At 41.9% G+C, this 11086-nt stretch overlaps 2 protein-coding genes across 2 annotated transcripts; both read right to left on the bottom strand.

The window, feature by feature from the left end:
- Positions 1-1127: 1127 nt before the first annotated feature.
- Positions 1128-2510, bottom strand: LOC139116331 (uncharacterized). Its single transcript, XM_070678963.1, has one exon. The coding sequence runs from the start codon at positions 2508-2510 to the stop codon at positions 1128-1130; it is 1383 nt and encodes a 460-aa protein (XP_070535064.1).
- A 33-nt stretch (positions 2511-2543) lies between these two features.
- LOC139116330 (uncharacterized) lies at positions 2544-2999 on the bottom strand. Its single transcript, XM_070678962.1, has one exon. The coding sequence runs from the start codon at positions 2997-2999 to the stop codon at positions 2544-2546; it is 456 nt and encodes a 151-aa protein (XP_070535063.1).
- Between the last annotated feature and the right edge of the window lie 8087 nt (positions 3000-11086).

The following is an 11086-nucleotide window of genomic DNA, read 5'->3' as shown; positions in this document are numbered from 1 at the left end:
TTTCAGAAGACAAGATCCTAACAAAACTCCGATGAGTTCTGCGTGTGGGATTGTCAAAGGTTTGACTGGAGTCACTCTGCTTTTGGAAAGTACAAGGGCAGTTTCGCGCGTCTGCGGATTGCGTAAATAAACTGCTGCGCCGTAGGCCTTCTTGGTAGCGTCGGAAAACGCATGTAATTCGAATTTGCTGTCATTGATGTCAGAATTGAATGGGTAACGTTGGATTTGATCTTCGGAAACTGTTTGTAATTCATGGCATATCTTAATCCATTCGTTTCGGAGATCGCTCTGTAGCAGTTCGTCCCACTGAAGTTGTGCTTTCCACAATTTCTGGACGAAAATCTTAGTGTTGATATGTACGGGAGTAATGAAACCGAGAGGATCATACAAACTTGCAGTTGCTCTAACAATTTCTCGTTTCGTAACAAGTGGTTTGCTTTCTGATGCTTTGTCTAATTCTTTATCTGGGTAGCAAAGTGAATCTGAATCTGTGTCCCAGCGTAAACCAAGTACATTTGCTATGCTATCTGAACACGAAATATTCGCTTTTGCAACAATTCCTTTCAACTCAGAGCAGTTAGTAGCCCACTCGTGAAGATTAAAGCCGCTATATTTCTTGAGATTAATTGCCTCGGTATGATAATCTATGAGTTTCTGTTCAGAGTCGCATCCACTCAAAACATTATCAACATAGATATTTTTGCTTAGATCTACTGCAGTTTCAGATCCATCATTTCTAAGTGAAACTTGACGGTTGCGTTCAAAATGAACGGCGAACATGCAGCACCAAACAACACGACTTTAAAGCGGTAAATACGAAATGGACTGTTTGGATTGTCAGGCTCCGATAACCACATGAATTTTGTGAAATCACGATCGGACTCCTCTAGGCCTACTTGTAAGAATGCCTTCTCGATATATGCGGAAACGCCAAATTTGTGCATGCAGAAACGGAGCATAATCGAAGCAAGATCATTTAGTAGCGATGGCCCTGCGTCTAAGCAGTCGTTTAACTGGGGTTGTTTCCGACCTTGCAGCTACAATCGTAGACTATTCTGATAGGCGTTGTATCGGAATTTTTCTTTATGGGATGATGTGGTAAATAATGGCCTGAACTTAAATCATCATTAGTAACTATCTCTATGAAACTGCGTTCCAACTGATTTGTGATTACTTTTGTACACTTGTCTAATCTCTGGTGTTAATCTTTGTACCATAGTGCGGGTTCGTTTTTCGCAAACATTTCTATTTGTCGGCAATGCGGGGTGGTCTTGGCGCCAGGGAAGTTTAGCGACGTATCGGTTGTTTTCAGAGCGAAGTTTGTTTTTGGTGTAACTGTCATAAGTAACTTCCTGTTGACTAACATGGTCGTCAGTAATGCCAATACTCTCAACATTCCAGAAGTTTTGAAGCAAGCTATTTTCCCCGGAAGTATGTGTGGCAACATGCATTACAGTAGAGGTGGGGAGGGAACTGGAATTTGGATGTGACAAGGGCCCAGACAACAAATAACCCAATTTAGAAGACACAGCAGTGGGTCCCTGTCCACGGATAACGTGATCACCAACAAATGAATAATAGAAATCTGCTCCTACCAAAATTGAAACTTCGAAATCATACACATCAGATACAGGGTGTGCTAATTCCAACTCTCGCAAATAAGGTAATCTGGCAATACTAGCACTAGACTTCAAATGATTTCTAAGTGGTGTAGTTATCTGAGGTACAATTAAAGCACGTATATTAACATTACAACCATTAGGTATAATTACCGTAATTTCTGCAATCTTCATTGATCGTAAACCAGTGGATTTCGCTCCAAGTGTGGAGACGTTTATGAGTTCAGAGTCACAGTTATTAAAGTCTATACCGATTGCTCTGTCGGTACGTTCAGTGATGAAACTTCTCTGCGAGCCGTCGTCAAAGAGCAGCGTTGCCGATTCAGACATCGTTGATCCTCTAGCCTTGATGTCTGCGATGGCGGTCTTCAGTAGCACCGATGAATTTCTGCTGAAATCGGACGATACCAAGGTACGAACGTCATCCCTCGTTGCGGCTGGATGTTTCTCTCCGGTGCATATTGCTGTGTGGTGTTTGCGCTTGCAGACGTGGCACTTGAATTTGGATTTGCAGTCTGAAACACGATGAGCACCACTAAGGCAGTTGAAGCACAGTTTGTCTTGTTTGACGATTTCTAGTCGTTTTGTCTTGTCGGTGACAACCATGCAATCTGTAGATTTATGCCCTGTCTTCTTACAAAACGCACAGTGCTGTGGTTTTGATGCTTTCTGACGAGTCGTTGTCAGAAAGGCGGCGGTAGCAGGTGGTTGATCGGTAAGATCGAGTTCAAAGTCAATAGTAGTCTCACCTGCTCTGTCGGCTTCTATTTCTCGTTGAATTGATTCTCTTAGACTCGTTAATGTCCAAGCTTCATCTCCCTTGTCTCTGGAGATCTGTTTTCGAACGTTCGCAGGTAATTTCTCTAGGATTATCGGAATCAGCAGTCTCATCTCCGAAAGTGTCATCTGATTTGCCGAGTGCGTTCAGTCCGCAAAGTAGCCTTCCATATTGTCGTGAAATGTTACTAAACTGTTCAGAGTTCCGGTTTGTTTCTTCAGTTGCCATAACGCCTTCATGTAAGCATTGATTATAGACTGAGGTTTACCATACCTTTTCGTGAGTACGTCGACTGCTTGTAGGTAGTGGTCGTTGGTCAGTGGTAACATTTGGATGGCTCGTTCTGCTTCGTCACGGAGATGTGCCCGCAAATATTGGAATTTTTGGACACCACTTAAACTTGTATCGTTGTGGACGGCAGCATCAAATCCATCTTTGAAACTTTGCCAGGTGAGAATGTCACCACTGAAAGGAGTCAGCGTCAGCTTCGGCAAGTTGACTTTCCTTGTCGTTTGTTGACTGGAATCTGGGGGTTGACTTACGTGAGTGCTCTCTGGTGTGGGACTGCTGGTGTCGGCTGGGTTGAAGGATTTGCTAGGCATTGTAGAAATCCCTCGAATCTCACCACGTCCTCGTTGACTTAGCTACACCATACACGTGATTCCCAACAGCATGACTGGAATATAAACCATTACCTATGTCACCAATAAGACGAATGACCGTATATTCCTGAAGTAGAGTGCCTCTGTGTCATCTTTGGTTCTTGAAAGATTCCTATGAATTATTGATGCTTATGTAACGCCTTAAAATGATGACATTTTGACCTTTTACCGATATTTAGGATTTTATTACTTTAACCTTTTACCAACTTTCATAACTTGTATAACTACTCTTTCACGTTGTAAGTACACGAGTGACATTACGTGCAATGAACGTATGTCACATGAAGTCAAAACGTGATATAATTTTGGATGAAATGTATAAAAGCTGATGATTTTGATTGATAATTGTATCCTGAGTACGGACTTGGTGCCGCTCTGCCTTAGTAATAAAGATCTGAAGTGGTGAGTTAAACTGATTACTTGGTGTACGTTCCAGTTACTGAAAGTATTACGATTCCCCGTAGTACCTCTCGATTGCGTGACTTTGAGTGAGTGACGATCCATCGACGATCACAAGTTACGAAAAGTCAGTCGTAACAAATTGGTGGGAGAATCCGGCGTAATTCGAAAAACACTATATCATTTTGAGATCCGGACGAATAAATCAACGACAACGCATCAACATGGCAGAACAAGCCGAGGCACCGTTGGATCAGCAATACGACCAGATTGGCGGCCTTCAACGACGCATGGAGTCTGCATTCCAACGCATGGAAGACATGCATGACAGGGACCGCAGAGAACGGGCCGAAGAGATGGACAATCTAGGTAGGCGAATTTATACTGATAATGGAGGGGTCCATATATTGCCAACGAAGTTTACCGGGAGAGAAAGTGACTGTCCTCATAAATGGTTTAAGAAGTTCAAGATGTTCTCTAACTTGAAACGTTAGCGATTGGTAACCAGATTGATGTATTCGGTCTCCTTATGGCCGATGAGGCTGAGCGTTGGTTTACGTCTCAGCCTGACAACGTCATACAGAACTGGGACGTCCTGAGGGCTACTTTCGTAGAGCGATTTGCGAAGCAGGGACCGAGATGGAGGAACGACCGAGAAATCCGTAGTATTCAACAGGGGATCGGCGAGACGGTAGAAACCTACGCTGGACGCTTGAAAGATAAGTGTGACAGGTATGGTCGGACTGACGCTGAACTTTTAAGCTTTTTTCTGCAAGGGTTACGCCCTAAGCTAATGAAGTTCGTCGCGGGAAGAGATCCCGAAGATTTCAGGCAGCGTTTGTGTTCGCCAGAACTGGGGAGCTGATGGTCAATTTGCCGGATGAGGATCGACGATCAACAGCATCGCACGAATCAGAGTTAACCAAGGTCATGATGATGCTAGTCGAACAGAATCGAAGACTGATGGAAGAAAAGAACGGAAGTGGCAACGGGGCTTCAACCAGCGGCAACGCCCAGGGAAGATACGGTACGTGACCATTTTCAAATGGTTTTGATAATTTTAGTCAAGGACAGAGGGAAATAGATATGACACTAATTTTAAGGGTGGTCCACGAAGTTTTCGCCAGGGGAATGGGAGTGGAAATGGTAATTTTATATGCTATACGTGTGGGATTGCGGGTCATATAAGTTCAAATTGTCCCCGCCGAGTTGCTAAGGTTTGTTACAATTGTAATCGGCCTGGCCATATTGCACGCAATTGTTCGCTGGAGGCAGAAATTTTCAGTGAAAAAACGAATAAGGCCGGCAGGTTTTAGAAATGGATCTGGAAATTTTAATACCTGTGAACGGCGAGGGACGGGGAGTAATAATGTTGTAAAGAGTATATGTAATTTGAATATTAATGATCAATGTATGCAAGGAATTAATGTAATTAATGTAAATGTAATGAATCAATGTATATCGGCGATTGTAGATACTGGGGCCGCCATTACTGTTGCCCCTATGCGATTATTATCAGAAGTACCGAAGTTACGCCACATTAAAATTCTTAAGTCTAATTATAAAGCTGTAAAATTAGCCGATGGTCGACAAATACCTGTGAAGGGTGTTATAAATGTGCGTGTTATTATTGGCGGTAAGAAAGCATTGATGTCGATTCATTTAGTTGAAAATTTGAAACAGAAATTAATTATTGGTGTTGATTTTTTGGCGAGATACAGAGCAATTATAGACGTGGCACAAAGAAAGTTGAAACTTCGCTCCTCCCTCGTTGTCAAGGCTGCCCAGGGGTTTGTTATTTCACCTCGGTCTGAACGTAAAGTTCCTGGCCAGTTAAATTGTAGTATGCCCGACGGAATTGTGGGACATACTGAAACAACTAAAGCTTTAATACACCTGGGAGTTGCGACAGCGCGGGTTGTAACTGTCACCGAGAAAAACAAGATCCCAATAAGGTTGGTGAATTCGACCGACAGAGACGTATATGTCAGAAAGGGGACCAATTGGAGATTTTCTGCCCGCTTCCTGAGGGAGCTACTATTCACAATTTGGATGTTGAAAATGACACCCTGCCTAATGATTTAACAAATGACGCCCTCAAACGACATTTCTTGAGTAAATTTGACTTTAGTGGTTCAGCCCTGGATGAAGATCAAACAAAGAGTTTACACAATGTTTTATGGAAGAACCGTTTGGCGTTTGTTGATGATGATAAGAGATTAGGTTACTGTGATGTGATCAAACATCGTATTGAGTTAGTCCCAGGGGCCCAACTTGTAAAGATGCCACCGTTCCGAGTCGACCCGGAGAAACGGAAAGCCATTGAGAGGGAAGTTGATAATTTGTTAGCGCAAGGTATAATTTCACCGAGTACGTCCCAATTCTCCAGCCCTGTCGTACTTTTGAAGAAACCATCAATAACGAGTATCGTTTCTGTGTTGATTACAGAAAGGTTAATTCTTTGACTAAACCCGACGTTTTCCCCATACCAAATGTGATAGAATCACTGGAAATGATAGGTGATCAAAATCCCAAGTATTTCTCTACTTTGGATATGATGTCCGGTTTTTGGCAAATTGCAATTGACGAGAGGGATGCACATAAGACTACTTTTGTTTGTCATGATGGATTGTATGAATTTAATAGACTTCCCCAGGGTATGAAGAATTCAGCAAATTCTTTCCAGCATACTATGCAATTCATTTTTCAGAATATGTTATGGCGGTATGTGTTGGTGTATATCGATGATTTGATTATTTTTTCACAATCATTTGAGGAGCATTTGCAACATCTTGATGCAGTATTAACTCGCCTTTGTGAGGTGGGGTTGAAACTTCGTCCACAGAAATGCTTTTTCGGTAGAAAGCAAGTGAAATTCCTAGGGCACCGTCTTGATAAGGAGGGAATATCAGTAGACCCGAAAAAGGTAAGTGCTGTGCAAGATTTCCCTGTCCCTAAGAATGTTTCTGAAGTACGAGCATTTTTAGGTTGTGTTGGTTTCTATTGTCGGTTTATTAGGGATTTTGCTAAGATCGCAGGCCCTTTGTATAAATTATTGAGAAAAGATGTAAAGTTCTCTTGGCGCAAGGAATGCCGCGAGGCTTTTGATTGCCTTAAGCTAGCCTTAATCACCGCTCCCGTCCTTGGATATCCACGTTTCGGCGAACCTTTCAAATTGTATACGGATGCGTCAACATATAGTGTTGGTTTCGTGCTTGTGCAAGAACAAGACGGTGTGGAAAGGCCCATCGTATACGGGGGGCGTTCCCTCACAGCTGCCCAGCACTGAACGCGAAGCAATCGCAGTAATTAACGGTCTTTCTCAATGCGACCCCTATTTGCGTTCGACAAAGTTCCAGATTATAACGGACCACGCAAATCTCCCTTATTTGTTTAAAATAAAGAAACCGTCAGGTAGAATCGCGCATTGGATTCTTAAGATACAGGGTTACGATTATGAGATTGTCCACAAACCGGGAAAGTCTATTGCTCATGCTGATAGATTATCGCGACGGAAATATGCTGAAGTGTGCGATGATAGTTCTGATTTCAGTTGTAAAGATGGTTTAGATAATACACAGGCGGAAACGAGTGCTGATACGGATGCCGAAAGACAGGTAGCTACTTCACACGATAGTAATGATACGCTTGCAGGAGATCAAGATAAGTCGGTTGCCCCAGTTAATGAGATAGAGGTCGTTTCAGATAATGATGTCGTAACGGACATACGACAATTGTATGAAGGAGACCAGGCTTTGACGCATGAGCAACAAGCGCCCAACACAGATAACCTAGACCCCCAACAAAATAATGACACTAGTACCGATGAAAGTCAGGTAGGAGAACCAGATGCCGCGGAACAAAGAATAGTGAGTGTACAGAGAGAGGATCAAGAGTTAAAACCGTGGTTTGATTTCCTTGAAAATGGTGTATTGCCGACAGACGACAAATTAGCGAGACACATTGCTTGTGATAGTGATAATTATGTAATTATAAATGGTGTACTCTATCACTATTGGAATGCGACCGGAAAGGCAGCGAAAAAGGAGAAATGTATTAGGCAGTTAGTTGTTCCGAAAGCATTACAATTATATGTTCTCCGTAGGATGCATGATGACGCGACCGCTGGTCATCAGGGCGTTAGTCGTACATTGGAAACGATCAGGTTGCGATATTACTGGAAAAATATGATCAAAGACGTTACTGAATATGTTAACTCGTGTGTTCCTTGCCATTCGCGCAAGCGTGGTCTTAGGGGAAACGCCCCTCTGCTCCCAATCCCAGTAGTGTCAGTTATGCAACGTATAGGCGTTGATTTCTTAGGTCCCTTGAAACCGACCGCTCAAGGCAATAAATATGTTTTATTGTTCACTGAGTATTTGACTAAGTTTAGCTTGACCTTTGCAACGTACGATATGAAGGCTGAGACGGTTGCTAAGATATTGTTTGAACAAGTCCTGTGCATATTTGGTTTCCCTAGTATTATTCTCTCAGATCAAGGATCGGCTTTCGTGTCTCAAATAGTAAAAGAAGTTTGTCGATATTTCGATATTACGAAAAAGGTGACCTCGCCGTACAATCCTAAGTGTAACGGGGCAGTTGAAAGACTGAATTCTAGCCTTTTAAGCATGTTATCCATGTATGTATCTGAAAAAGAAGATGATTGGGATGTATATTTGGCTTCGGTCATGTTTGCTTATCGAGCCGCCCCGCACGAGACTACCGGCATTAGTCCTTTTAGAGCCATGTTCGGATACGAAGCACGACTTCCGGTAGACGTAGAAATTTTACCCCAGCCAGGTAAAACTCGAAATATTAGTTTGCATTTAAAGGATTTGGCAGAAAGGGTAGGGTCCATTATTTCATCAACTGTATTTAATGAGTTCCTTCACCCTTTGACGTAAAGAGGAAAGGTCCATGCCCTTTGAAATAGTATGAAGTCAATCGAAGGCTATAAACGAGACCCTGGATGACAAAGTTTGTATATTTACTCTGGAGGAATGACGTTCAGAATATAAGATAGGTTTAGGCGCAGATCGGTCACTCGCTTTTGACATCTACCTAGCTGTCATACAATCACCGCATCATGGTTTCTCACTGTGACACCGTGTTGGCACTATTAGTCATCGGCATGCTCATTTTACCTTCGGTAAGAGCTGACGAAGATCCGATACCAACGATGAGAGCTCGGCTCGAGTACGGTACGATATTTCAACCGGTCGGGGTGATCAAAGTGGCTGCGACAAAGTGGTCACTCACGTTCGCCGTCCCCTGGATTGACGCCGAATTACTAACAACGGCGCTGAAAGATTTTCTTCAACCGCCTGTTTGCACCGGCAACGAATCGGATTCCGTGTGTCAGATGTTCCGTACTATTATGGCATCGTTGGATTCACGCGTTACGAGCCGACTACACGATCTTCGCAGGTACCTAACCGACCTCCAAACGTTAGTGTCATACAATACCGGCCACATTCGGAACACCGATTCTGATTCCATGCCTTGTATGAAACGGGACGCTTTGCTGCCATTCGTAGGCAAAATATGGAAATCATTATTCGGCACAGCGACTACGAAAGATGTAATCATGTTGGCCACCCTTACCAAACCTTCAGATCTGTATTGATCTGCCCCAGCTCTGATTTCAGTCTGCCACAGCTCTGTTCAGCTCAACTGCAGATCTGTTTTGGTTGTCTTGAGCTGTAGTTTGTTGGCAGCAGACAAAACTGATAATTGAGCTGTCTACTAAGTCAATGCAGACAACTGTCAGCTCTGTGCAGACCAAATTCAGCTCTCCCTAATGTACTTCGTTTACATTTGTATAAATGGATCATTCTGAAGACTGCTTGCAGCTCAAAGAAGGATGTCATGTCAAATTGTAATGTATATCACTGTTGGCCAACAAACATTGTTGATGACCACAGTTAAATCAAAACTTACAATATAAATACGATGGTATCAACCGGGACTCGAACCCACAACGCACGGCACCCAATCACCTAGCGCAGAGGACAACAGACAAACCGCTCGACTAAATCCCCAATCTCAAAAAGATTGGTTCAATAGCCGAGCTAATGATGTTAGAATTCTGACTGCGCCCTCTCCACTCGCCATAAGCATTATCTTTGATTATCTTTGTGACGAATTTGATAAACACTCTACTTGATCATTTTTAATCTGCACCAAGTTTGTTCTAGTTTGGTAAACACTAATGGGATTATCGCAATGATAATGGTGAAATTTGCACCCTGAACATGTAGATATATGTGAAATATATATCTTGTTTGGTACTAACCAGATTTTTTACTGTCCTAAGTGTATAATGTACAGTATATTACAATGAAAGAAAGCTTAGAAACCCCAGTATGTTCGTACAAAATGATACATGATTTTTTTTAGTTTTAAATTTTTATTTTGGTTAAATTGTAATATTGCAAAATTCTCTTCAACAAGTCATAAAGAATATTTTCAGGCAGAATTTAACACAGTCGTCCAATGATGAAAACAACAGGATACCAAATATCATAATCACTCAATACATAAACAAAAATCTACATGGTAAGTTATATGTGGTATATACTGTAAATACATAATCCTTAAGAAAAAAGAAAAGTCAAAGGAAAAATGATTTGAGAAATACTATTTTTTGAAGAAAAAAATTAGATAGGTCAAATAGTGTGTGGAATGCGCAAATTTATCAAACCATGCAACATTACCTTATGAAATAGATGTACTGAAAAACATCAATTCATGAAGGTTATTTCTCTGGACATTGTTTTGAAATGATAAGTTTCAAAAAAGCCATGACGAATTTCTGGAAAAGAAACTACAATTTTTTTTGTTTGGTTTACAAGTCATACCACCGAATAGCTGCAAGGTAGCGCATGGGCCCTGTTCAAGGTTTTTCTGTGTTGCCGTGTAGCACTGTGCACTAAATAAGGCCATTGCCCTCAGTCATGTGGCGATCAGAAAGTGAGTCCTACGTTGAATCTACATACAAACACATTTAGAAGAGTAATTGGGTTAAAATCTGACTACTCACGATCGTTACTTGCATAATCATACATGTCGGAAGGCCATAGAGGTACACTGACTGATTTATAGTGTATAAAAGTTCGCGTAAAAGCAATATACTTCCCATTCTCGCAAAACTAACGTTTGAAAGGCTATGGCAGCAGCCAGGAGGTCACAGGTCAAACAGATCATCATGTATTCGAACTTTGACCTTACAACATCACATGTTGTAAAACAAGACTTTTGATTGGCCAATTTTGTCAAGGCTGCCATTTTGAATTCCAGTGTTGATTGAACAGTTGAATGTGTGGGTCTGCAGGTATCATTCACTCCATTAAGCCACGGTTTCGGGAGAAATCGTCAATTACCTCTCTCAGTGGACGATGAAGGGAATACAGACGAGGTTTAGGAGAACAACTGTAATGTTTGAAGAACGTTGCCTGTGTTAGACACTTTGAGTTTATGTAAGTTTAAACTTCGATCAGTGGATGTCCGTTATTTGAGTTAGGTGCGGCATTGTGTCTTTTCCTGAAAGCCTTTTCTAAACTACGTGTATTCCCTATTGGGGCTAAACTAGCTAAAAACGATAAACACGGCAAAAAAAACGATAATTA

This window comes from Ptychodera flava, chromosome 17, assembly GCF_041260155.1.
Source record: "Ptychodera flava strain L36383 chromosome 17, AS_Pfla_20210202, whole genome shotgun sequence".
NCBI classification, from domain to species: Eukaryota; Metazoa; Hemichordata; class Enteropneusta; family Ptychoderidae; genus Ptychodera; species Ptychodera flava.
This window is presented reverse-complemented; position numbering and strand designations above follow the sequence as displayed.

What these genes read in the sequence shown, in the direction of transcription:
- LOC139116330 (XM_070678962.1), bottom strand. Translation starts at nt 2,999, where the DNA reads ATGCCTAGCAAATCCTTCAACCCAGCCGACACCAGCAGTCCCACACCA.
- LOC139116331 (XM_070678963.1), bottom strand. Translation starts at nt 2,510, where the DNA reads ATGAGACTGCTGATTCCGATAATCCTAGAGAAATTACCTGCGAACGTT.